The following is a 27,293-nucleotide window of genomic DNA, read 5'->3' as shown; positions in this document are numbered from 1 at the left end:
TTCTTCCCTTCTTCCAGGGAGAAGTTAGAGGCACTACAAGAGCTGTATGTGGAGCCCTGGATTGGCCTGGCCAGAGGCTGCAGGGCAGGAATTAAGTTTCAATACAAAATGAATAGTACATAAAGAAGTTCTACAGAAGAAATTCAAACCTAAAACAAAATTCAACTGACATCAAAAAAAAAAAAAACAAATTTGCCCAAGAATGTTTCCAATGTTTCCAGGAATGTTTCCAAGAATGTTTCCAATTTCCATTTGAATATGAGGGGTCACTTCTTTACTGTGAGGGTGACGGAGCACTGGAACAGGTTGCCCATAGAGGCTGTGGAGTCTCCTTCTCTGGAGATATTCAAACCCCACCTGGATGCTGCCCTGCGCAATGTGCTCTAGGTGATCCTGGTCGGCAGGGGGGTTGGACTAGATGATCTTCAGAGGTCCCTTCCATCCTCGGCCATTCTGTGATTCTGTGACTCTATAATGAAATCCCACTAAAGACACCTTTGTAAAAATTAAACCCCCATACCAAATCAAGTATCTGAGCATTCCTGCTGTCATCAGCTATGCTGCATAAGATAAGGCAGAGAAACACATCTCCCAGAGAAATATCAACAAGGCTTACAAAGCCTTGGGGCAAGTGCCTTTGGTGCCTCGGCAATAAACATTGTCTCCACCCCTTCCACCCGCCCACATCCCAGCCCCAGCCATGCACAGCATGATTTCCACCTTCTTGGTTTCGAAGCCAAGACAGGCTTTCGAAAGAGACAGGCACCCTGTCAGAGCAAGAGCTGCATAGTCCTTCATCTCTGGATGAGGGGCAGAGGGAAGAAAGAAAGCAGCAGAAACAGGGGCAAAACGGGGCAGAGGAGAGGCTCATCTTCCCGTGGAGGGATTCAACCTGCATTCAGCTATGTGGAGCATCGCTCTCCTGTGGGGCAGCATCCTTCTCCTGCCTAGCGCGGTTGGAACATCTGCAGTGATGTAAGAACCTTAGCTGCTTCGCATACGCGCCTTGGTCTGGGGGGAGCTCTTGGGGGGTGGCAGTGTTTCCAAAGAGGACAGAAGGAGTTTCTCATTTTTCATACGCTCAAGGTTTTACCTGGTCTTCATGCACCCTCCCCACCACGTTACTCCTACTACTTGGCTCTCGCTCTGGTGCCTATGGTGTAGACCAGGTATTTCTGCAAGGACCCAGGTCATACCAAACCTGACAGCTTTCTGCATGTGTTTAATTCTGACCTGCCAACATCTCATGCGTCCTACTGTGTTCCGGGCTTTGCTTTTCTCCCCAGAGTCAGAAGTTGCCATTTAAACCTTTAGTAGACAAAGCTGGGTGCCTTTACAAACTGGGCAAATGTGAGTCCAAGGTATCTAATACGCATTATCTTTGTACAGCAGTGTGTTGATTCTGCCTTAGCTGGCCGTGTGCTCCCTACGGTAGATGTAACAGTATGAAATATGTCACTGGGTCTTAGCTGAGTTTTCTCAAGCCACGTGTGGTGGGAATGCACAAGCTTAGTTTTAAAAGCCCGTTCTAGTGGGAGTACAGCCTTGGACATACTCTATAGGCTGATACAGCTTCCAATCAAATACGTCTTTACTGCTGCTTGTTTCCTACTGCTGCCTTCAGCATGAAGCTTTCCTTGATGGTAATACTGCTGGTTTCAGCAGGCAGGCTGCTGTCACACCTGTATGTCAATATTTTTTGTAGCTTCATCAGAAGGTAATCTAGCCTGGCTCTAGGGATCCTGGAAAAACAGCCTCAGAGAGGCTGTGTGGTACTTTTATAGCTCAGAAGGAAAGGACATGGGAAGAATCAGCAGAGATGTGTGAGAAAATGTTCTAGAGTAGAGAGTGCACCGAGGGACCATTAGGAGCAAATGAGGTTTGGGAAGTTCAAGAAGTAAGCTTTTAGTGCACATCGCATCCTTTGGCACAGTGGCAGGCAGGAGGTGCTATGAGTCGTCCTAAGAAGGAAAATCAAAATGTTGGCACCTGTTATCATCTCCCCTAATAATAGCAGCAGACAGGCTGCTCAAGGCAGCTTGACAGCACTTGATTGTGAAAGCATTTACGGCTCCTGGCCAACAGGACTTTGACTCTCTCTTGCTATGGTTATGAGCTCCAGCTGAGAACTGCCAGCAGTTCACGTCTGTGAACGTCACCATATCCCTGCTGGTCTGATCTTTCAAGGCCTTGCACTCCTGTTGCTGCAAAAGGTGCTGATACCTAACTCAGTCTAGGGGCAGTAAGCAGTAGTAAGTTTTCAGACCTCCTTGAATGTTGGCGTTTCTTTGGTCCTAACTGCTGCAGTGCCATTTAAGGTGAAATAAAACAATATGGTCAGCTTGTTGGTGTTACCCATGGGCACAGCTATGATAGCAGCCACAGATGTGTGAGATCTGGAATGAGAATGAGGGCGGGTGTGTGAGGGGCTGAAGAAAATGTGTTTATGAGATGTGTCTGGGACATGAGGTCAGTACACTGGGTCTCATACAACAAATGGCATTGGTTTTGGAAGCAGCGACTGTCTCTTTCTGTAAGTGTATGCAGCATGTACTGTAGCCTCGGTGGTAATGCCTACATTACCAATAGATGAGGACAGTGTGATCTTGTCCCACCGGGATCTTGACAGTGGAATGAAGCAACCAGAAGTCTTACTAAGAAGTACCCAAATCCCACAGTCAAAACCCATCCCATCAGAAAATCAATTTCATCTGAGTTATTTATTTATCTATTTATTTTTTTATTTTTAAAGAAATTATGCTGTGGCAATACCATCTCAGCTCTACCACCCCTTCTCAGAGACAGTGTGCCTCCAGCTCAGCAGAAAGCAAGCAGTCCCAATCCATGTGACAGTATCGTTGCAAAGCAAAGCTGGGAATAAGACTCTGATCACGCAGACCATCTCTCAGCTCATCTTCTTCCATTGCACAAACTTCCAGGTGAGGAGGATATTTTCAAGGATTGTGAGCAGGGTGGCTATTTCATGAATTCTGCTTTAGCTGGACTGGAAAGACAGTTAACTGTGTCATCCCATGGTCCTCTCTTAATCAGGCTGTGGATCTTCTCCTTCAGCCTATACAGGTTCTTCCTGCTGTTGAGCCCCACTCATATTTTACTCTTCTAGAAAACATTCTGAAAAGTACTGTGATATCTTTCAGGGCAAGAAGAACTGGAGCAATAAAAAATCAGTATAAAAATCATTATTGCGGAAGACTGGGGATCCACGAATGAGATTCAGCTTCAGTTATGTTTACAATTATGCCTGCAGGTCCCTCCCCCTGTTGGACAGCCAGAGGAAGTAGCTTTTGTTGAGATCAAGGTCTTGGGAGCCAATTCAGAGTTTGAGAAGAAACAGAAAGTCCTAATCAAGCATGCAGAGAAGAAGACTTTAATCCAGACAGACAAACCTGTGTACAAACCCGGTCAGATTGGTATGGTTATAACGCCTTGTGTTGTGAGAGGAAGAGGCAGTCCTCAGGCCACAAATACAGGGTAGCCTCCAGTTCCTGGCGTGGGGCCTGCACCGCCTCCATCACCCTTCGAGGCTGTTCCTGCTTTGAGGGATTTGGGGATACCTCTGCCACGTGTCGGCATGGCATGTTTTTAGCATTACTAGTCATACTCGGACAGTGTGCCAGTGTGAACAGGGCTTCTGTGTTTTGGCAGAGGCATGAGAAAAGGCCCACATGGCACTGTGTTGTATTCATAATTGCTCCAGTCAGATGTGGTCTGTGACTGCCCTAAAGCCTTCTCTCCCTCACAGACTTCCTCAGAAGAGGACCATGGTGCTGCAGGCCCCACACTGACACAATTCAGATCACCTCAGTGCAAAGCTGTTTTCCCCATTATCTCTCCACCTGCTGCTGGCATTGACCTTCACGGCAGGCAAGACTGAGGGCTTCAATGTAGGTCCAATGTCCATAAAAAATGCTGTTTCTCACCAGCACAATCAGCCTTCCCAGAAACCCCACACTATCCCTCGTACCACTTTTTTTTTTTTCTATTTTTTAGCAGGCTGCCAGCTCAGAGCAGGTCTTTGAACTTAGGCACTAGCTTCTGCCCTTTCTGTGAAGCACATTGGCACATCCATACCTATTAACAGACTTTCATTTAGAATCATAGAATCATTAAGGTTGGAAAAGACCTTCAAGGTATCTGGTCCAACCATCTCCCTACCACCAACGTCACCAGTCCTGTTTTTCTTTTGCTCTGTAGTCAAGTTGCGAATCGTAACCTTGGATCAGAACTTCATTGCCAGCAATGAAACAGTAAGTCAAGAGCAGAGAAAACCTGGTGTGTCTGAAAGTGCTATGGGTTGCCTCCGTGTTTTTTGGATCAGTGTTTGGCCCTGCTAGGTGGACTGCTAGTCTCAGTTTTGGTTTTAGTGCTTACAAACAGCACTGGGCAATGCAGATACTGCTCATGATGCTGGGTCACAGGCAATCCCGGGGTGTTGCTTAGGGAAGGCTCATGGATGATTGGGAGATAAAAATGCTGGGGAGGGGAGAAGGGCATGAGAGGCGGCTTTCCCGAAAGCGCCCTACCACTAACTGTTATTTCCTTCCCACAGCACCGCCTAGTGGAACTGAAGGTAAAAAAACCTTGTTGAAAGTGGCGATCTCTTCACCCCTTGGGGAAGACAAAGGTTTGGAGATGACTGGAGGGAGGGTACGGATGCAGAAAGCCAAATACCTCAAAATGAATGAGAACAGCACTTGAATTCTTGCCCTTCCTTTAGTGTCCACACAAGTGTGGCAGTGCAATGTTATGATACCAGTCTCATAAGGGTTCCTGCAGTGCCAGTGAGAATCAGTTAGCTGTCCAGCCAACTTTTCTAGAGTGGTCAGAGTACTTTTAGTCCCTCTAGCCTGTGAATTGAAAGTTTATGAAAATATAACGTCTTTTTCAGGAGATTTTTATATTTAACGTACAGAAAATAGAAGTTAGATCTGTTAGTGTTGTGGCTACACAGCTTCCTAAAAGAGCCAAGCTTCCTAAAGCAGCTCTCAGGATATTGACCTTACAATCTGCTAGTCTTAATATGAAAGATAAAATACGAACTACAATCACCCGAGCTGAGGAAAGATGCCCAAAAGCAGTGTGTTTGTAATAACCCATACAGAGAGGTCCCAGTTCCAAACAGCAACAGACAGTTGTGGGCCAACTATGACTACCAATAAAGCCTCAAAAAGACCTTACAGCTCCACAGCCTCTGCTCAGCATCACAGGTCTTTAAATCCTGCTTTCTGTTAGGGACCTCATGGTGCCTTGCATGGTGTCCTGAACTTATTTCCCCAGACTTTCCCAGGGATTCAAGCTATCACACTCCCCAGTGATCACTCTAGTAGATCATGCCTTAGGCAGCACGTGCTGTCAGGATTGACCACTTTCACAGTGACCTTGGGGATATGCCAGCTCAGATCACTGCAGGGGCATTTGAGAGGAACCACCTCTATCTCTTAGTGAGACTGGCTGGCAGCAAACCACAGTTTTGCAGCAGTCGGTGAGACGGTTGAGAGCAATAACACGATAGAATGACTTTGTCAGTGAGACAGGGAAAAAGGCCCTATATTCTTTAAGCTGGGACTCACCTGAGCACCATAGCTGTGTCATAGGTCTGGGCTCTCAGGATGACTATGTGCACTCAAGCCATGCTGTGGTAGCACAGGTATCCTGGAAGTGTCTCTTTTTGCACTTGGAAATAACTTTCTCTATGACTGCCTATACAGGACCCCAAAAGGAACCGAATTGCACAGTGGTTGAATGTTACCCCTGTGGGAGGCATTGTGGATCTGTCCTTCCCTCTGGCTGCAGAAGCACCAGTTGGAGAGTATACCATCAAAACGCCTGACCGCACACATACGTTCAGGGTAGAGGAGTATGGTAAGGGTTTAGGGAGCTCACATCAACAGAGAAAAACACATTTCCTCTGGATTCCTAACCTCTCACAGGGCTGAATTGGCCTTGCAGCTGTGAACAGCTGTGCTAGTTGCGCTATTTGTGCTAGCACCTGAAATGTCCCACCACGTGCTAATAGGTGTGATCACTGACTTTCACTCAGACCCACTGGCTTTCTCCTTCCACATGTCTTAAGGAGGGACTGAGGCACTGTCCTGCAACTGTGCTCTGTGAAGTGGACTAAAGCTGTCTACTCACACCACACTCTCTTAGCCAGGCTGCTGTTGCATTCCTACCAGGCCTTGTGCCGGTCCTGTCAGGGACAGGGAACAAAAGGAGAGACTGTCTTTCTGTGAACAACCATCTGGGGAGGTTCTGGACATCTGGGACAAACAAGCTCTCTCTCCTTACTGCATTATATTTCTCTTGCTTTCTCACAGTTCTGCCCAAGTTCAGTGTCTCCATCCAGATGCCTCAGGTGGTCACCATCTTGGAGGAGACCTTCCATCTCCATATCTGTGGCATGTGAGCTGACTTACCTTGGCAGAAGCTGCATTCTTACTGTTTTGCAAACTGAGCAGCTATCAGTAACCAAGCGCAAAATGATCTCTGCCAACTGTCCCCCTCCCTGATGTCTGGTACCCTGACATCCTCTGCTAAGGAATTCTCCTGGACTCTCACCTTTCTCTGTATTCTCTCTCCCTACTTATTTATCTGTGAGTTTGAAAGTAAGACAGTGGATCTCCTCAGTGGGGCATGTGCCATACAGTACAGTACCTCTGCTGCATTGATTAGTGCCAGTGGGGAGGGAATAATGGCTCAGACTTGTGGCCAGCACAATGTTTGCTAGCACTGTCTAGTGGAATTAACGTAAATTTAGAGAGGAGAATTCACCCACCACTGCCTTCTGCCTTAATCTGATTAAGTCTTTGTAAATTCTTGGCTCATGATCCATGAAGATATTTCAAGCTGCTGGGCAGTATGGCTGCAAACCACAGGCTAAAGCAGATATTATTTGTCTTGAGTCAGTGTTTCTGTGCATGTATGTAAGCCCTCTCTGCTATTTTGCCAGGTACACATATGGAAAACCAGTTCAAGGTAGTGTGAAGGCTGTGGTGTGCCGTAAACATATCCAGTATAAAAGGAAGTCTCCCAAAGCCAAGCGTAGTATTTGTAAGGAGTACACTGGCAAGGTGAGCACATGGGCCATCCACTACTCCTGAAAAAGAGAAGAACAGGGGCAAAGAGAAGGAATAATGCTAACGTAAGATGTGGGGTGGGGATCAGCTGTTGAAGCAGCATGTTCTTCAGTCCAGTCAAGGATGATGGACTAATATGTTCTTAATTCCCCTGTGAAATAATCTTAACCCATCTCAGTAATCTCTCTAAATGCACTTTGATGCACTCAAAGGAAGGAGCGTTTGTAGACAAGCTAACTGCTGCAGATTCACCTACAAGCCAGGTATTGTGACAGGACAATAAAAATAGAGATACTGTCCACATCAGTTGACTTCTGCTGGATGCCTTTTAGCAACAGATTTTCATCTGATGTAAAGAAAGATGTATATACTGTTTCCCAGAAACAGCTGTTTTGGGAAGACAGAGATTACCTCTTATGTCTAAGCAAACAATTGCAGTTCAGCATAAGCTTTACTCATTCATCTTTGGGGTTGAATAAATGTATCTACATTTGTTTACATGTTTTTAAATAACCCAGCATATACATATTAAAGATAAATCCTGCCAGAGCAGAAAACATCATGTTTCAAGGAGAAATGGCAACTAATGTTTCCTACTGGCATGTGAATGACTGTGTAAAGAGTGTAAAGCATGTTTCACGCACCCATGCTTGTGAACCAGGATCTCCTATTCCTCAGTGCTCCAGAAAGAAGATGGTTCATGCCAGTATGGACGGTGCTCCTTTATCTCAAGTGTCTTAGTCATGTAATTTAGACTTCTGGGCGTTGGGTTTAATCTGAACAACAGAAATGATTAGTGCATTCATAATCAGTTAATAGATTCAATTTCACACCCTCAGACAAATGAGGACGGCTGTTTTACCACTGAGGTGCACGTTAAGACCTACCACCAGAAGCGTACTGACAATTACGATTTCAACCTGGAAGCTGTGGCTGCTTTGAAAGAAAGTGGAACAGGTAGCAAAAACAAAAAACACAATTCTACACTTTGTGGAAGGTCTTTTTATTTACACTCTTGCAATATGCTTTCGTTTGGGTTTTCACCTGCAAGACTCCCTGTGTCTTGCACACAGGGAAAATGTGGAAGTTTCTACACTGGCTTCCAGGGGGCAGGTGTTCAGAGGGTTGTGTCTTTCCTGGAAGCACTACAGCAGCATGGGGCATACCACTGCGGTCTAACTCAGACAGGCAACGTGAGTTCTTCCAGTTACAAGATAGCCTTTACCAGTATACTTGCTCCTCTAGAAGCTGGTCTGGCCATTCCAGCTCTTACAGTCACCTTGGTTTATCAGAGATGGACTAGAGCTGCTGTTTCTCCTCTTCTGGTTACAGCAGAAATGTGGACCAGGCCACATTCTTTTTTTTTTTTAAACCACATTTTAGGGAAGTCCTTTGGAATGGGGAGGGGCTTAGAGCAACCAGTGATAACGTGAGCCCTGACTGTGTACCATTAATAAATGGCATCTTGCCAGATTTATCTCAACATCCCAGGCAGGGATATGAAGCTACTTGCCCAGAGCTGAATAGCCCATCCTGGAAGGTGTCCTCTCTTCCAAAATGTTACAAACCATTCCTTACAAGAAAATGTTTCCCAGCCCCCTGCTGAAAGCAGTAATACATATTCACTTACCAAGCAATGACAGTGATTTCAGTTGGGCACCACATGACAAGACAGCAGACCGTAAAATAAGTTGTGTAGTCAAGGGGAAATGCTGCCTTATAGCGACTCTGCTGTGAGAATGGAAGGAGAATGAAAGTGGATAATTGGGAGTGGAACAATTTTAAACAAAGTCAGAAAGAGCATTTGGGTCTGGCAGAACCCCCGTGGTAGACCTCTGTCCTTCCAGCAGCTCACAATGTAGGAGACACTATTAACAAATAATGTGTGTTAAATGACTCCTGAAGATAAATGGAGAAACTACAGTTCCCTGTGAGTGATACTCCAATGTTTACCTCCATCCATTCAATCCTTCTGCCTTTGCTCAGACACATGATACTCACTTGCGTGCATCTCCTGTCTTTCTTAGGAGTGGAGTTCAACACCACTGAAAACTGCAAGGTCACTTTTGGTATCACAACTCTTCAGTTCTGGGGGACAAGCTACTACTATCAGCAAGGAGCTCCCTACTATGGAAATGTAAGCGAACAGAGCAAAAAAGTGGAATGTTCAGCCTGAGGGGATGGCAGACACAGAAATAATTAGTCCCCGTGCTCTGAGCTGTCCAAAGCTGCCACAACTCTTCTATCCCAGTCTCTCCTTTGATGTCTCCACCAAGAGATAATCCAAAGGTGTGACCACAGAATAGGTACATAGCTTTGCCAGGTGGGATGGCTTCTGCATAAATGGGGAGGCACTGGAGGAGTTAGGGGGCCACACTGAGAATCCCTTTGCAGAGAGGGGAACTGAGTCTTCTACTGTGAAGCAGATTTTCAGTTCCAAGGCCTCCAATTTTCTGTTTTCTGCATTGTTGCAGCTGGAACTCAAAAGTGGCAATGGGACCCACCTGAAGAACAAAAAGGTGATTCTTACAGTGTCCTATGGCAGCAGGAAGCAGACCAAGACCTACTTCACAGATGACACTGGGATGGCCTCTTTCATCTTAGAGACTTCAGCATGGAACAGCAGTGAAGTCCGACTGCAGGTTAAGGCCAATGAACGCACTGGATTTGGCTAGCACTAAGCAATGCATCCCTCAGATCCATAGTCGATGTCATTGTCTCTGTATAGCCAGGGAGGTGGAAGTGCGGAGCAGTGAAATGACAGATCTAGGGCAAGAGAAATATTCCTTGGCAGAGCCAGCATTCAGATGCTACACGCAGTCCCTGAGCAGTCAGGAGGCATGATGACAGACAGGTTTGTGGACAGAGGCTGTGTGATGTTGTGACTGAGGTCTATCCACATAGCACCTCTGGTTGAGGTGGACGAGGCTCTGTGAGACTGGGCAGGGACAGAAAACAGAGGAAGGACACCCACGTGGCATGGGATGGGAAGTTAGGAAAGGAACCAGGAGAGAAGCATCTGAAAATACACGTAGAGAAGAAAAAATGAGTGACCGATTCACTGTGTATCACCCTCATTGCATAAGAACTAGGATATAAGAATCTTGGATATAAGAGGAAGATAATAAACTTGGATGTAAGAACCTTGGATATAAGAGGAAGAAAAATTAGGAAAGAAGGAAAGCTAGTAAGGAACCAGTTGCTGCAAGCCAGTCTGGATCAAAACAGGTAACCAGGATGGACGGAGCAGAGTGGGAGCTAAAGATGGCTGCCAGGTATAGGGAAATGACAGAGAAAAGTTCTCCGTCTGCTTTTCCATGAACAAAGAAGGCTCGTCTGCTTCTAGGGGTAGGTTTCTAATACCTGCCATATCTACACTTCCAGGGTCAAGGCACATCTTTCATTTTCACCATATTTTATGTAGTATCTTATATGAAGGATCTTGACATGGCTGGAAGCCTGAAAGATGTTAACATCATAGTCTCGGTACAGATAGATCATAGTTTAGAGATGAGCAAGGCTCTTGATCTTCAGTTGTCCCCTGCCATCCCTACTGAATGGATCAGGGAAATTGCTAAAAGAAATATGGTGTGTGAGTGGAATAACACTGAACAGTGAAATACATTATCAGGGCAGATCCATGTTGATACTTTCCCCAAGTGTACCATACAAATGTGAAGGGTTCAGTGGTTTGATCCAGGGACTATTAAGCCACTCTGCACAACTGAATGATTTGGCCTGCTCTAGGGTTAGCAGAAGCCTCCTCCTTGCCTCCATCTGTACTTTTATTTCTCCTTCTTTCAGGTCAGTATAGTGGTGCTTTCAACACCTTACTGTGGGAGGGTTCAAAGGCTGCTGTCCCATCAGTCACAGTTTTGGTTTTGGCCTGGGGAGGTTGGTAAGAAATCTTTGAAGACTGAGTCACCTTTTCTATGCCACAGGCAAAGACCCAGCCAGAGGAATTCAGCAGTCAGAACATGAGGGTGTCTTATGGTACTGCATCCCTCACACTGAGGGCCTTCTACTCCTCCAGCCGTAGCTCTGTGAGGATCCAACCAGTGCAGGCAGCGCTGCCCTGCGGGGACGTGCAGCAGGTCACCGTGAATTATCATCTCCTGGCCACTGAGCTGGGGGACGGGGCTGCCAGAGCAGAGTTCTACCACCTGGTGAGTGCAGGGCAGCACAGGCAACGAGGTCAGCTTTGCAATGGGTCTGTGTTGGCATAGGGCCCTTTGCTGGCCCAGAGACACAGAGTAGTGGCACTTGTCAGCCCACTGCTCTGTTCATTCCCTTTTAGGTTTTGGCCAGAGGATCCCTTGTGCATCATGGCAAAACAAGAGTACTTCTTGATCCACCACTAGGTAAGAGTGTCTAAATACCAAGAACAGATTAAGGACCCAACAGGAAAGCCTACATGGGGAAGGACAGAGAGATCTGAGACCAACAGGAAACAACAAAGCTGGCAAAAATAATTCAAGTGGAATGGCGAATATGCTATCTCTCTTCTGCCTTCTAATTTCTTTTTTTTTTTTTTTCCTGATCAAATGAAGAAATTGTCAGAAGTTAGCTGCCAAGCAGGAATTATCAGAGGCCTCCAAGAGAAAACTCAGAGAATCCGTTTGCCACACTCCAGTGGAAAGTCATTTCTCTTGCAAGCATGCAGTGTTGCAAGATCCCTCATGATATAAGATCAGTGCTACAAAATCGCACTAACTTACAGCCTGGTCTAGCTGTGGCCTCCCCAGAAGCAAGACAGAATAGCTTTTTATCCAAGTTAACTGTACAGAAGTATTGCAGAGGTTGACCATTTTGCTGCCGTAATCCTTCCAGACAGACCTCCTTGCCTCTTCCTATACTGCTCTTTCTCCTTCTTCCCTCAGGTCAGTACAGTGATACTTTCAATATCAGTCTTCCCATTGACATCGTTTCACCCATGGCTATGCTCTTTGTTTACACTGCCTTCCCTGAGGGTCAAGTGGCAGCTGACAGCTTCAGTCTGAAAGTTTCCAAGTGCTTCAGGAACCATGTAAGTAACACCCAAAACATAAGGGGGTCATAGGCTGGAGGGTAGCCAATTAGCTAAAAACTGTCAATAAATGTCCAGCAGAACCCAGTAGTCACAGATTCCTCTTTCAATGTCTTCTGTCCGTCTTTCATCTTCCATTTCAGGTGAAGCTTGGCTTTTCAGACACGGTGGCTCTTCCAGGATCAGCTGTCCATCTCCATTTGCAGGCTGCACCACGCTCCCTATGTAGCATCCGTGCTGTAGACCAGAGTGTACTTTTGCTAAGGCCAGAGGCTGAGCTATCCAGGGCTAATGTGAGTCTAAGGCTGAGCCCTGCTGTTATTGGAGAGATGCCTTTTGAATATCTAATTACAGTCACTGGGTAATCAGGCACAGTGGATATATCAACAGGTATTTAAATGGGGACAGGACATGGCTTCATGAGAAAAAAAATGAAGACAAACATCAATCATCAGCCAAAATTACCAGTTTCTGTGGATGGATCTAATAGAATAACCTACTGACAAGCCCAAGTATAAACTAATGACACATTCTTGCCAAACTTAGTGTACTTTGCAGTAGTGGCAACCAGATGTCTAGGGACTTCCATCTCCTGAACCACCTCATGACAGCGCTCCAAAAGAAGAGTTACATTAGAAGATATGCCCAGTGTATGATAGGCTCCATAGCTTTGTTCCAACTCACACAAACTGGACAGTCCTTGCATGCACAGACTAGACTGGAAGTGGTGCTTTGGCAGTGGAAAGGTCTCATTTCTCACCTAGGCCTGGGATGCATTATGTCTGAGGACACTTGAGCTGCATCTTGACACTGTCTTGGCGAATCCAGGATGTGCCCACAGTCAAAGAAGCCTTCTAAGGATTCTTACTGGCCTCCTTAAGGAGCATTAAGCTCTCAGGTGAAAACTATGAGCCACAGCTATGCACCTGTGCCCCAGAGGGGTTTGTGTTAATGTTTGTTCTACATATCTGAAACTTGTGGAAGCTTTCCATGAAGATAGAAAACCTTTGGGGATGGATTTTTGCGGCAGGCAGGATCCAAGCTCTGCCTCCATCACAGAGAATCTTGCCTACCTCTCAAACTAACCTGTACTGTTTTCATTCTCTGTCTGCAGGTGTACAATATGTTCAGTTATCCTCAAGAGCACCCCAGTATCCTCACAGACTCTTACAGTGACTACTGTACTGTCCACAAGAGTTCAGGAACCATCAGTTCTCAGACCACGCTTCCACCAACAACTACACCACCCTTTATGTACAACAGCTATTCTTATGCAGTGTCCCAGCCAGATGTCTATGGACTTCTGAGGGTAAATTTAATTTCCATAAACCCTGAAATACCAGAACTGTGCCCTTTTGTATCCCGGGTCAGCACAGAGCAGCTTCACGGATTGTTCTTCCTGTAAACACAGCAACTTCACATTCTGAATTTGCCAAGCTTTTGAAGTAAGAGATTTCTGACATCCCATGCTCCAAGCTTTATAAATTCCTATTGATCAGGCACATCCCTAGAAGCCAGCTCCCCACTTATCCAAGACTCTAGGCCCTCAGACTTTGTAGTGGTTGGAAGGAAAGGGAAGAGTCAGAGGAAATAGGAGGTTGGACCTGGGCTTTGTGAACAGGGTGGCTCCACATTCTCTCTGTTTAAATTTTCAAGTCAGTCAGAGGTGTAACAACATGGGGTGGTTGATATGTTGGGAGGTGGGGGCAGAGACAAACCCCAGACATACCACTCCCTCCACTGAAATCTGCCTTCTTTTCTTCCCCTTCTTTCCCCCAGAATTCAGGTCTAACATTTTTAACCAGCCTTAAAATCAAGTCTCCAATCGAGTGCCGCACCCAGACCACTTTCTACGACTACATGTGTACATTTTAATTTATCGTGCTTCTTTGGAAATCACGGGTAACATACAGGTTGCACAAGGGCAGATAAACGTGCAGTGTGTTGAGGAACTGGGAATGGCTTCCAGAGATGAGGGGGATGTTGCACATGAGATGAGAACCACAGGAAGAAGGGAAGGGTCCTGATGTGTCTAGTGCACTGGAGTGGCAGAGGGTTGACTGCATTGGAAGAGCCCACCTGGAAGCTTCAGGCAGACAGGAGGATAATATGGCCACAGGGGAAAAGATAACTCTCCCAGGAAGAAAGATATGTTTGTAAGACTAATAAAGGTCTCACTGTAAACCAGATAATGAGCCAAGATTGGCTCTGGGCAGTATAGTATCTAAGTCTTTCAGCAGAGGCTGAGAGATCAGAAGTGTGACCAGGCGGAGTTCTTCAAGGGGGACCATGCATATGCTGGAATCCACATGCTGAGTAGTCCACTGGAAGAAAGTAGTGAAGTAGGTCAAGGGCATCTTGGAGAGGACAAGGGGGATCAGAATGGGAGTGGGAGGGATGGAGAACTGGGTTTTTCCCAGCTGAACTGTATCCTGATCTCAGCAAAGTACTGTCTTTGTATGAATGCTTGTATTCCCAATAGCTTATGATCATCTGGAAGACTTGGAAGACTTGGATCCAGAACTAGATGCTGCTGTTGAACATACTGAGTCAGAGCACATTGAGCTGGGCAGCAAGGCAGGGCCAGTACGTACCTGGTTTCCTGAGACGTTCATCTGGAGTCTGGTCCCCATCAAGTGAGTAATTATGGGCTGTGGCCCCACACGGACTTCCTGTCAGCCACAGCAGACAGAGAATAGGCAGGAGCAGAGCCAAGGCATTACCACTTTCTGTGCCCATAAAGAAAAGGGGAGCGTGAAGAACTGGATAAGGAGTTCAGCACGGTTCCTGGATCTTGAGATTTTACAAATGACCCTGGGGAACTTAAAATCACAGACTCCTGTAGGATGGAAGGGGCCTCCTGAGGTCTGGAGCTCATCATCCTGTGCAAGGCAGATGAGGTTTTAGATCGGGTTGCTGTAGTCAAGTTCTGAATGTCTCCAGGGATGGAGACACAAATTCCTTGGGCATCTGTTCTGGTGTTTGACTATTCTCAAGGCATTTTTTTTCTTGTCTCAAGTCAGAATTTTCCATGTTCCAGTTTGTGTTTGTTACCTCTCATTGTATCAATATACACCTCAGAAGAGCTTGGCTCCATTGTCTCTACACCTTTGCATTAGGTAGCTGTAGAAAGCAGTGTGATTTTACCATAGCCTTTCCCTTTAAATACTGAAACCCCCTGGTCCTTTCAACCTCCTATTGTACATCAAATGTCCCAGCTCCCTGATCATCTTGATAGCCCTCCACTGTACTCATGCAAGTATATCAGTCTTTATTATACCATAGGACAAAAACGGGACACAGTATTCCAGATGTGGCCCCACAAGTGAGAAATATAGGGCAAAAATAACTTCCCCTCAGCCCAGTAACTGCAGTCTTCTTAATATAGTCCAGAGGTAGATGACCTTCATTTCTGTAAGGGCAAATGAGATGACTCACGCTCAATTTTTCATGCACCAGGATGCCCAGCTGAGGATGTCCTCTATCCTATTATCCAGATCATTAACAAAGCCATTAAGCAGTGTTGGTCCCAGTATAAATCCTTGAGGGATGCCACAGGCAAGCAGTCACCAGTTGAATTTTGTGTCACTGTTCACCATTCTTTGACCGCGATGGTCAAGTGAGTTTTCCGCCCAGCTTATGAGCCACAGGGAGAGGGATTAACTCTTCTGCTCTGTTTTCTCCTCAGTGATTCAGGGTCTGCTGAGTTATCTGTCACAGTACCTGATAGTATCACAGACTGGAGTGCCATGACTTTCTGCACATCAGAGACCCATGGGTTGGGAATCTCAGAGACCGCCAGCCTGCGGAGCTTCAAGCCCTTCTTTGTGGAACCCGTCTTGCCCTACTCCGTCTTCCGGGGAGAGTCATTTCCCCTGACTGTCAAAGTTTTCAATTACCTGAAGCAGTGCATGGTGGTGAGTGGCTCCCTCCAGGATTGGTGCTGGGCAAGGGAATGTATGGTAACCGTACTTTACTGACTGAGGCCCTCTTCAGAGATCATCTCTTCGGAAATCTCCACACACCTCCATCTCTGTCCAGGTTATCCTTCCCCATAATCTCAACACTGTAGTGTTGTGATGTCCATGGGCTGTTGGTTGCCCACAGGTATTGCAACAGGGCCATTATCAAACTCACCCTGTGTCTAACTGACATTTGGATCAAGGAGCTGAAAATAGCAGCTCTGTAACCTGAATTCCCTTTCGTTTCACCTCTAGCTCCAGCTTAGCCTAATGAACTCCAGTGATTTTGAATTTGTGCATGCAAATGTCAGGTTCACCGTTTGTCTGTGTCCCGATTCAGCGAAGACATTTTTCTGGGATGTGAAAGCTACTAAGCTAGGTAAGAGGAAGATAAGGGAGGGGCAGGGTCTCAAGCAGGAATGGAACTGGTCTGGAAGGGAGAGTGACCTGTTATGGGAACCATAAATGAGCGGCCTTAGGCTGAACAAACTGAAATGTAGGCACTGATGTGCCACCTGGCATCTTAAACTTTTGTTCTCTAGGGAAGGTGAATTTCACCGTCACTGCAGAGGTGATTGATCAGAAAGATGTTTGCACTGAGAGTATAGCTGTTGTGCCAGAATCTGGAGGGAAGGACACAGTGGTTAAGCACCTGCTGGTGAAGGTCAGTGTGCTTCAGGTTCCTGGTGGGATCAGAACTGGGTCAGACTCAATACAGCCTGGTGGGGTGGGTCTAGGAAGGGAAATCCCACTTGTCTGTTGGCGCATTTCTCAATGAGGCTAGTCAAGGAGAGGTTCTAAAGATAGGTTGTGTAGGGATGAGAGCTGAATACCACCAGTCTGGATATGCTTGGTAGGACAGAGATGTCAGAACTGATTGCTAGCAAGGCAATGTAGTCAGAGGCCATGCAGCAGCTAAGAAACCTGCTTCCCAGCAAAACTTCATCAGCAGCATGCATATCCCTTTGCAAAGCCCATGAGGATGGAAGTCTTGCAGGAAGGTGGGGTGCTGTGCAGCTAATATCTCAGATTATTGCTCCCTCTTCTGCACTGACTAGCCTTTTCCCCACCAGGCAGAGGGGCTGCTGGAGGAAAAGACCCACACCTCGCTCCTGTGCCCTAAAGGTATGTGTAGATACTAGACAGATAGGGACTAGCTTAGAATTGGGGCAGTATGTGTGTGTGAACCACAGAGACCAAAGAGAAGCAGGGTGGTCTGTGAACAAATCCAGGAGTGTCTAGAGGGGCATGGAGAGGGGCGAGTCAGGGATTTTGGAACTTTTACGGAGAGGCAAAGCTGTTCAGCTCTACTCAGTAGCACAAGCTCTTGGCAGCACAAAGCCTAACTACATCACGGTCACACATCAGTGGATGGCCTAATCTTTGTGTCACCCTCTGTTTTCAATGCTTACTTCAGTACAGATGAGGTGATTCCAGCCTTTTTTACGCCATCTCCTGGGGATGCCTGTGGCTCTGCTATCTGCATGTTGCTATGCTGATGCTTTTGCCGTTTGCAGGAACTTCAGCTTCGGAGACAATCACTTTCACTTTGCCAGAGAACATGGTCCTTGGGACAGAGAGAGCCCACATCTCTTTCTTAGGTGAGATCTAGGGGGATCGTAGAAAGTAAGATTTTTCCCTGCAGGATTCTTTTCTTCTAGTGCCGCTTCTGTAACTTCTGTAGCAGAGTAACAAGAGGAAATGTGTACAGTGAGGTGTAATACTGGGTCCCCATTCTTCCAGAGATTCATCCAGTCCTGGTCTCTCTTATACAAGTGACACTGGGCTAGATGGGCTTGTAATTCCACCAAGCCAAGAGACATAGTTGAGTACCATATCACTATTATTATAGGGCTGCACCTTTGACCATATAGCTCTGCATGGCCAGAGCCCTGTAGACATTAAAGTCACCCTAGTGTGAACAGGGGTGAACTGAGCCCACTCTTAGCAGGTTATCTGGAGAATCAGTGAGCATAGATTTTTTTTTTATATGCAAGAATATGTAAAGCTGCCAAAACTGTGGTTCTATTGTACAGGTGACATTTTGGGGACAGCACTGGACAACATAGATGAGCTCCTCCAGATGTCCAGTGGTTGTGGTGAGCAGAACATGGTTCATTTTGCCCCCAATGTCTTTATCACACGATACCTCCAAGAGACAGGACAACTGACTCCAGAAATCAAACAGAAGGCAATTGGCTATCTGGAAAGTGGTGAGTGGATTTCTGCTCATGCTGAGTTATTAAGCTGGTGATGTTCACTACGCTAGGTTGTACAGTGGGGATCTCAGGAGACAGGTGATGCTGAACGGGATTTGTACAGTGTCATTTGTGTGATGCCATGGGAATTACAGTGTTGTGAATCAGGCTGCTGTGTCTCAGCTAAACAAAGGGTTCAAGACACCTTTAAAAGCTCTTTGCTGAGTTCCCTGGAGACAATGCTTCCTATAGTGATCTGCAGACTTATTGTCAGGGCAGGTTGTCACCTTGAGAACATGCCAGACACAGAAAATTTTCACTACCTCCGTTCTCTTCCTGCAGGATACCAACGGCAGCTTCTATATAAACACGCAGATGGCTCATATAGTGCCTTTGGGGAAGGAAGCGAGCCAGGGAACACATGGTAAGCAGAGATGTGCAGACACAGTTGAGGAACAACAGCCTGACCTGGTCAGGCTCACGCTGTCCTGGATTTGGGCCTGGGGAACATAAGGGTGTCTGGAGATGTGCAGGTATTTCATATGGACACCACTTCTGAGACTTTTTGGAAGAGCACCACGAGACAGTGAACTGACCTGAGGTACTGCTGTTTGACTGTTTGTGTTTGGACACCCCAACCAAGCCTGCTTTTGAAAACTTGGCTGCAAAGACTTCTTCTTCCCAGCTTTTCCAATGTGCTTTGTTCCCAGAGGGGATTTGGGAAAGGGGCTGAGTGAGCAGTCTTTATACTTACCAAAAATCAGCCCTCATGTGTTTAAATCACAGATGTGGACTGTGTTGGAATTGGCAGAGGTCCAGGGGAGCACTGAACTGTCAGTGAATTTTCTATCTCAGGCATCCTCTTTCTGCAAATGGGTGAATCTGAGCTTGAGTTTCAATAGCATCTATCTCATGTGCATTGCTTCCAGTTCTCAGTCTGCTCAGAGGCTCTGATGTGCTGGCATTTCTCCAGGGATGAGATAACAGAAGACACAGAGACTTTTGTCTCCTTCTGGAGATGGATGTCAGTAACTAACTCAGTCTGATTTTCTTCACCCTTCCTTGGTTCTAGGTTGACTGCCCTTGTCCTCAAGACATTCAGCCAAGCCCAGGACTTCATCCATATAGATGAGCAGAACATTAAGGATGCTGCCAGTGCCCTGATTAAAAGTCAGACTCCATCTGGCTGCTTCAAGAGTGTGGGGAAACTCTTCAACAATGGCCTGATGGTATGACATACTCTGGCTGTTCATTGGGTACCTCAGGGCTGCTTCACTTTCTTGCCTAATTTGGGTGCCAAAAACAAACGAGGACTACTGCAGTACTACTGCAGGAGGGAGGCTCTGGTGTGCTCAGGTCACCCTTGAGTGACAGCCAGGGTTGTGCTTAGTCACGATTGTACTTTTTGTTATTCCCTTGGTAAACAGCTTCCTTTCCCATTGCTGAACTGCTATTTCATCCTTCAGTCTGAGTTTCTCCCTGTACAGAGAGAGTCAGAAATGGAGTGAATGGCGATTAATCGCAGCCACTCATGTGAGACTCACCATACCAGGGATGTGCCTTATTCAGTCAGAAACACCACACTTGTACATGCACAGACACACACACACACAGCACCATCAAAGCAGAGCCTGCAGCACTTCAATGCACCAGACCTCAGATAATAACTACTCCAAGTGAAGAGAATGGTACCTTTCATTTCCCCTTGCAAAAGCTATGTTTTATTTTGGTTCTCCACACTCTTGCCGCTCGTCCAGGCCCTGAGCTGAGGTGCCATTGTGCAGCTGGGTTGTGGGAATATCACTTTCCCCTGGTGCTGAAATCTGCTGCTGGAAATCCTTTGCAGGGAAGGGGAAAGGGAAAGGGGAATGCGTTCTGTGTTCAGCAGAGGGTAATAAGCTACACAGAGGAGCTTGAGGTGCTGTTGTTGAGAAATGGGACCTGCAAGAACAGACATCAGCCCTGGCACTTCTTTAGCAGAGGAATGGGACCAGCACTGTTGTCTCTGCTGGCTTGGAGTTCACTCAGGGGGCAGAATGCAGTGGAAAACTTCTCCTGCTCTCTTCTCATGGCAGCTCTCCTCTTCTGTTTTGTGGTGGCTGCAGGGTGCAGTGGAGGAAGGACTGGGGCTGAGCTCTGCCATCATCACAGCTCTCATTCACTCTGGGACGCCACGCTCTGTGAGTAACAGCAGAAGGGACACGCTGTATGTGCAGCCGCGCTGCAGACAGTACAATGGCACCCTGCTTTTGTTCACACAGGAGTGCATGATGCGTTTTCTCCCTGTGTGACCTGTCCCTGTTTCCACCCTCCCCTGCACACATCAAGGCTGCATTCCCTCCCCTACACCCTGCTATCAACTGGTGTGCTTTCATTTGCATCCTAGGACCCAGCTGTGCAGAAAGCTCTGAAATGCATAACGGACCTGGTCAATGCTGACAGTGGCAGTTCCAGCCTCTACAGCCTGGCACTAGCTGCAAATGCCTTTGCAGTAGCAGGTGATAAGGCACTGAAGCAGAAAATCCTCAAAAGACTGGATAAGGCAGCCATAAGATCAGGTACCAGAGACTGCAGGACAGGAGAGAGGGGTGTTGGCAGGATTGTGTAGAGAACCCAGGGCTGAATCACCAAGAGAATGTGGGTCAGGAGTGGGGAACACTGGCAGAGCTCTGGGGAGAGCCCAAGGCTTGGATAGCCTCTGTTTGCCACAGGCTATACCCATACTGTGAGACACACCTGCTCTGTGGATGATATCACAGTCCTGATCTTCCAGTCATCCGAACAAGGGGGGTGTCATGGATATTGTAGAGCTCCTCCCCAGCCTGCAGGACTGTCTTTATTGGCAAAAGCAGGATGTGGGGGACAAATAGGAAAATATGTACCCACATCTTGTCCCAGCGCACGTCTTTACTCAGTGCCTAGGAACTTCAAGGTCATTAGATACAGCTCCACACTCCATAAGTCTTCCCACACTCCACCTCTAGATGCTCAAATATTCTGGAGTCAACAGTCCAAACAGGAAGAAGATTCCCTACATTGGTATCGGGCTCCATCTGTTGATGTGGAATTGACATCTAGTATCCTCATGGCTCACATTTCAAAGTCAAGCTTGTCTTCAGATGAAATCAGAAAGGCATCCCAGATTGTGTCATGGCTCATCAAGCAGCAAAACCCTTATGGAGGCTTTGCTTCAACCCAGGTAATCCCCTGGGGCCATTGGCAGTAGAGAACCTGCTGTCAGCTGTGGTTTGTAAAGAAAAAAAATGTAAAAAAATAGTTTAAAAAAAAAAGTATGGATTTACAAGCTGCTGGGTGTTGGTGAGGAGTGAATATTTGTATTCCTCTGAGTTAATCCTGTTCTAAAAGTCCAAGGGGAAATCTCAACCAGGGAGGGAAAAGCTAAAGACTGGGATGCACAGGAAACAAGGGTTCTGTTTTGCCATCTATGTGTCTTTTCCATCAGGACACAGTGGTTGCCTTGGAAGCCCTAGCCTTGTATGCAACCAAGACCTTCAGCAAGGATGGCCCTGATCTTCAGGTTTCTCTCTCCTCTGAGGACTTCCGTAAAAACGTCCGAGTAGACAATACCAATCGCCTCCTGCTGCAGACAGTGGAGCTGCCTGCCATTCCCAGAGATTATACTGTGCATGTACAGGGCCATGGGTGCCTTTTCCTGCAGGTAATACCAGTCCAGGGACAAAAGGTCTGTCTGGGGAAAAAACATGGAAGCTGGGGACCTCTACCTTGCTGTTAAGTGAAGACTGAAAACAGACTGCTGCAGTGATTTGCAACAGTGTGGGGCTTCAGAAAAAGATGGAGAGTGACTCTTTGCTCAGTCAGATAATGACAGGACAAGGGGAAATGGTTTTGAGCTAAAAGAGGGGAGATTTAGATTAGAGGTTAAGAGGAAATTCTTCACGCAGAGGGTGGTGAGGCACTGGAACAGGTTGCCCAGAGAGGTTGTGGATGCCCCATCCCTGGATGTGTTCAAGACCAGGTTAGATGGGGCCCTGAGCAACCTGATCTAGTGGGTGGCATCCTTGCCTACAGTGGGTGGGTGGAACTTTGAGGTCCCTTCCCACCCGAGTCATTCAATGATCCTGTGATGATTCTATGATTCAGGGCTGGTAGGATCCTGGGATCCAACAGGGAGGAAAGCCAAGGAAAACCAAGAAGTTCCCAAAATGAAGTCAAGATCATCACCACCCAGTCAGAGCTGTATTTGTTCTCGAAGGAGTGCAGTGACCACCACCAGGAGCAGCACAGTAGCATCACCTCTGCTTTTGCCATATTGTTTTCTCTTACACCAGTGCAAGACAGCAACAAAACACTAGATGAGGATACTCACCATCAAAAAATTGCTGTTTCTGCCAACTAGCTTCTTTCTGTCCTGACAGGCAATTCTGCGGTACCACATCCCTCCGCCGAGGAAGGACCTCACCTTTGCTGTGTCTGTGCAGACAGAGTGCACAGCACCCGACGCCACCCAGTTTCCTGTCACCGTTCACACTCGGTAGGAGACACTCAGTTGCCCCTCTCCTCCCCTGTGCTAAGAGGCTCCTGGCACTACACCAGTCTCTTGATAGCCAGGATTCTCCTTTATTCATGAGGTCCAAGCGCTAAGATGTCCCTGTTCTTTTAACTATGCCACTCCTCAGCTGGGTGGAAGGTACAAGGCCATGGAGGGATGAGTTGGGCTGTAGTCCTGTCTATCATCATGCCAGTCATCACAAATTCTCCCAAGCTCTGTGGGTCTCACCCCCTTCCCAAAACACTAGTCCCAAAACACTAGTGTTGTGAAGGGTCTGTGGGACTGACTGCTGACAGTTATTCCTAAGTCTCCCTCCCTCCTGGTTAGCTGTCACGTCACTCTCCTCTGCTTTACCCTTGCCTGATATGGGACAGAAACTACCAACAGAACAAGAGGAGGATGTGATATTCCCTGCCCTGAGTAGAGAAGGAAACTCCAGAAGCATCCAAAGGAATAAAATTCTCCTAGGCTGAGCATAATTAAAAGATAAATCAGGGGAAGTACAAAAATTTATCATAGTGCAGAAGCAGGTATGCTTACAGGAGGAACGCTGGAAGGAAAGGCAGATTCCTCCACCTGAGTCCCAAAGCTGGGCTGGAGTATCTGTGGAGATCATGGCTCAGAAAGTAACATTAGTGCTGTCCCCTGGGTTCCTGCTGCAGCTACACAGGGAACCGTGTGTCCACCAACATGGTCCTGATCCAAGTGGAGCTGCTGTCTGGATACAGCCCCGTGGCAGATTCACTGGATGAGGTGAGACCACAAGTTTGTGTCCAGCTGGGATGGGAATGGTGACAGATGTCCGTTGTGCAGGTTTCTATGCAGAACCATCATCATTTCTGTGGGCAGAGAAACATTGTTCTTTTCCTTCTAGTAAATCTTTACACCCAGAGTCTCTTCCAGGCCACACAGAGATCTTCACCTGTTCTTCCTACTGCCTTTTCCCACCCCAAGCACTTTCTTGGCCATATGAACATTTTACCCATGCAAAGGTCAAATATCCCTGAATATTTATGCTTTCTGCCTTTCTGTTTTTCTGACGTTTCTTTTTTCAGCTAAAGAAAATGCCCTTAGTGAAGAAAGTTGAAAGTGAAGCTGACCGAGTCGTTCTTTATCTGGAGGAAGTGAGTGGAATTTAGATTGTCATCATTAGGAGGACTGTGGGCTGGCAGATAGCTTTTAGCTTACTCATGCATTTTGCTTCTAGTAGTATTTTAAGTATTGAGAACTGCTGTTCTGCATACCAGCCACATTTGCTGACCTGGAGAAGTATGTGTGTCAGCTTGCAGTATTTCAGCTTTAGAGACTGTATACAGGACCACTTAAGTGAAATGCAGCTAACTGATGATAAGACTACATCTGCTGGCACTGTTCAGAGACTGTTGAAAGTCCATATACAGGGTCTGATCAGGACTGGAGAGATAGGAGGATCCATCCAGTAAATTCAAGCCAGTCTGAATTCTTAGAAAGCCCTTAAGTGGCTTGAATTTAGTAGGCCACATCCTGGATTGCACATGGAGTTTGCCAAGATCACCCAAAATTAAACCAGGTGGTTGTGTGAGCTGCAGTGCTCTCTCCACAGCCTCGTTAGTCAACAGATTAACAACCACTCCAGGTTTTCTCCAGCTCTGTGTATACATAAACAGCAACAGAAACAAGAGCTGGCATGAATTTAAAATTCTGAATTTCCAAGGAGCACTTCTACTGTTCTGTGATTCTTTATCTCCAGCTGACATTCAGCTGAACCAAGTTATCCTCATAGAAAGCTGGTTATTGTAATGCATTAGACTTGCAGGGGGACTGCTTTTGTTACATCTACCGCACAGAGCAGAAAGCACAGGGAAAGATTTCAGCTCAGGCTGCCTGGTAGCACAAGATGGAACCGACCAAACAGCATTTTATGTAACTACCATCATCCAACAAATGTTAATCCACAGCTTGGATGTGGCTGCTTCATAGTGAGAGCCGTGTGAGACTACAGAGAAAGAGCTGATGCAATAGGACTACATATAAGCAAGTAGCCACTGAGGCAAAATACATGAAGGAGAAGAGCAAAGGATGAGAATGTGGGATTGGTTGGGAACACTAACACTGTACCTAATGCACATTGACTCTGTGGACTTGATGTCTCTCATGACTTGAGTTAATTTTGGAGACACAAAATGGGAGACGGCCACAGAATGTCAAGTAAAAGGTATTTTTGAGTTGGACTAGAAGGATCTGCTACAGTGGTGATGTCTCCGTAGGAGCCTGTGTGAGAGCAGGTGGAAGGGATTGTCTTACATGACTGGTTCTGGCTGTAATCTTTGCATCTCTTGGTCTTAGCTGACTCGACAGCCTCAGGCCTACACTTTGCTGATGCAGCAGGACATGCAAGTGAAAGATCATAAGCCGGCTAATATCAAGGTTTATGATTACTACATGCCAGGTGAGCTCGGATGCTGTACTGCAGAAATCACAGAAATGTCCCACTGGGAGGAACTTTCTGAAGTTGTCTTTCTGAAATTAGACTTTCTGGTCTAAGACAATACTATCCCTAGCATGTTTATTTAACTGTCCCTTAGAAACTCTCTAGTGATGGACTTACCCTCTAGGGCTTCAAAATGGTGGATTTTTCTTTTTCTGGACTCAGAACTCGCAAGCTTGAAGTTGGCACATGGCTCCACTTAAAGTCTAACTCTTCCAACAAGAGACAAGCAAGAAGCTCAGAGCCATGCTTTTGTACACTCATTTTGTGGGAGGCAACAAAGGAAAGGGACTGTAGTCACTATGGTGAGGGGATGGCTTGGAAGAATGACAGTAATAATTTGTTCCCCATTCCCTGAGTTCTTTAGCAGGAGGAAAAGCTGGAAATGTGTCTAGGATTGTTATTAACTTGAGAAAGTGGGGAGTCCATAACTATAACTGAACTTTGCTACGTGCAAGTGGTTTCATGTGTCATGGCAGAAGGGAGATGTGGGCTGTAAGCTAAGGGAACACCTCTTCTAGAAACAGAGACATAATGCTGGGTTGCTTTAGGGAGTTTTTGGAAAGTGTATCTCACTGGCACGTTTTCCTCTCCTCTTTCAGAAGAAACAACGGTGATCAGCTACAATGCTCCCTGCACATGAGGTGAGGGCTGGACACCTGTTTTGCCATCACAGGCATGGTCCTGAAGAGTTTGGAGAGGGAGGGGGATGCAGGCAAGGGCTCTTCATCAAGAAACTTTTGACACTACACACTGAGGGTAGGGAACAATTAGCAAGGTTAAGGGTGAATTCCTGTATCCCAGTGATTAAACTGAGGAAAGAGAGAATTGAATTTGAAGTGGAAAGTTTGAGGTGGCCAGCTCTTAATAGAGTTGAAGGCATGTTTCATAAAACAAGGGCTGACTGTCCTGAGTCTTACCACCAGTCCTGGCATTTTGTATTGAGTATACTTAACACAGTTCCTATTTGTGTTATTTGTCCTGCAATTCTGCAACCCTCCAGCCCTGTCCATGCAACATGCTGTGTCAGCTTTACTGCAAGACCTGACTTCTTTTCAATGCCAAGCCTTCTGCAGCCTCAGACTGGCTTCTGAGCTGCGCCAGGGAACGGATACCTGTCCCACCCTGCTTCCAGGCTGGGCAAAGGCAATGCTTGAACTCTGAGTGTCTGGTCATGTTCTAAACTTTGCTGCATCCCCGTGCTTCCTTGTCTTCAGTCCACAACATGGAAAAAAACACCTGCTTCATGGGTCACCTGTGGGAGACATACAGCCCTGCCCTGGGATGCCTGCCACAAGCCCCACATTCTTGGTGAAGATGCTGCTGCAGGCTTTGTGCAGGCAGCTGAGATGTACTTGTAGGACAGCCAGAGAGAGCTCTGTCCTTGACAGCTTGGCAGTCTTGTTTGGTCACGAGGCACAAAAAACCACCCTTGAGTTCCCAATGTTTAGTTTTAATACTTCAGGAACACAGACTTTTTTGTCCTTTTTTTTTTGTCTCCACAGGAACAGGGACAGACATTCTCTGCAGTCTCTGTCCATCAGTTCTTTGTCATCCCTGCTAACAGCCACCACAAGGAGATAAGAAGCAAAGAGAAAATGCTTGAAATCACCTTCTGAGCAGTTAGTTTCCTAAAGGCTAGGACTATGCCAGCTGTCTTATTAAACGTCAGTAGACTAGAAGTGTCTGGTTGAGTGATCATTCAGGTTTACTGTTTTTCTTCCAAATTAGGAGAAAATCATGTTTAGGAGAACCTGGGCAAAACAACTCTGTTCTGTGTTTGCATATACAAGTTCTAAACTCTGCCCTGCCAGTAGCAGACTTGCTCAGGAGAAGGTAGAGCACACGCCAAGGCAGAGTTTGTACTTGGTGGCTGTGACCAACAGATAAGCTTTAGTCAAAGGCAAGGGAGAACTGGGATATGTTCAACACTTCTCCGGCCAACAGCTGCACTTAGAGAACTTTACCAAGAGCAGTCGGCAAGGATTTACTGCTGAGAGGGGTTGAGGGGC

The 27,293-nt window shown here is 46.6% G+C and overlaps 1 protein-coding gene across 1 annotated transcript; it reads left to right on the top strand.

Moving 5' to 3' along the window:
- The first annotated feature begins 761 nt into the window (after positions 1–761).
- On the top strand, positions 762–27,232 carry LOC106048075 (alpha-2-macroglobulin-like protein 1). Its single transcript, XM_013199859.3, has 36 exons — positions 762–975; positions 2,753–2,939; positions 3,269–3,431; positions 4,216–4,268; positions 4,571–4,591; positions 5,730–5,883; positions 6,339–6,423; positions 6,971–7,091; positions 7,937–8,054; positions 9,125–9,234; positions 9,572–9,739; positions 11,039–11,263; positions 11,395–11,458; positions 11,978–12,123; positions 12,267–12,416; positions 13,238–13,432; positions 13,903–13,987; positions 14,606–14,759; positions 15,812–16,040; positions 16,341–16,464; positions 16,628–16,749; positions 17,159–17,210; positions 17,603–17,686; positions 18,122–18,298; positions 18,626–18,707; positions 19,356–19,512; positions 20,389–20,463; positions 20,670–20,841; positions 21,268–21,482; positions 21,747–21,962; positions 22,681–22,796; positions 23,477–23,567; positions 23,870–23,938; positions 25,140–25,242; positions 25,884–25,925; positions 26,787–27,232. The coding sequence occupies exons 1-35, from the start codon at positions 905–907 to the stop codon at positions 25,922–25,924; spliced, it is 4,395 nt and encodes a 1,464-aa protein (XP_013055313.3). The 5' UTR covers positions 762–904; the 3' UTR covers position 25,925; positions 26,787–27,232.
- The last annotated feature ends 61 nt before the right edge of the window (positions 27,233–27,293 follow it).

The sequence above is a fragment of the Anser cygnoides genome, chromosome 1, assembly GCF_040182565.1.
Source record: "Anser cygnoides isolate HZ-2024a breed goose chromosome 1, Taihu_goose_T2T_genome, whole genome shotgun sequence".
Classification (NCBI taxonomy): Eukaryota; Metazoa; Chordata; class Aves; order Anseriformes; family Anatidae; genus Anser; species Anser cygnoides.
This window is presented reverse-complemented; position numbering and strand designations above follow the sequence as displayed.

What these genes read in the sequence shown, in the direction of transcription:
- LOC106048075 (XM_013199859.3), top strand. Translation starts at nt 905, where the DNA reads ATGTGGAGCATCGCTCTCCTGTGGGGCAGCATCCTTCTCCTGCCTAGC. An exon ending in GTTCAGGGTAGAGGAGTATG is followed by an intron (nt 5,884 to 6,338) that starts GTAAGGGTTTAG and finishes GCTTTCTCACAG; the next exon opens with TTCTGCCCAAGTTCAGTGTC. An exon ending in TGTGAAAGCTACTAAGCTAG is followed by an intron (nt 16,465 to 16,627) that starts GTAAGAGGAAGA and finishes TTTGTTCTCTAG; the next exon opens with GGAAGGTGAATTTCACCGTC.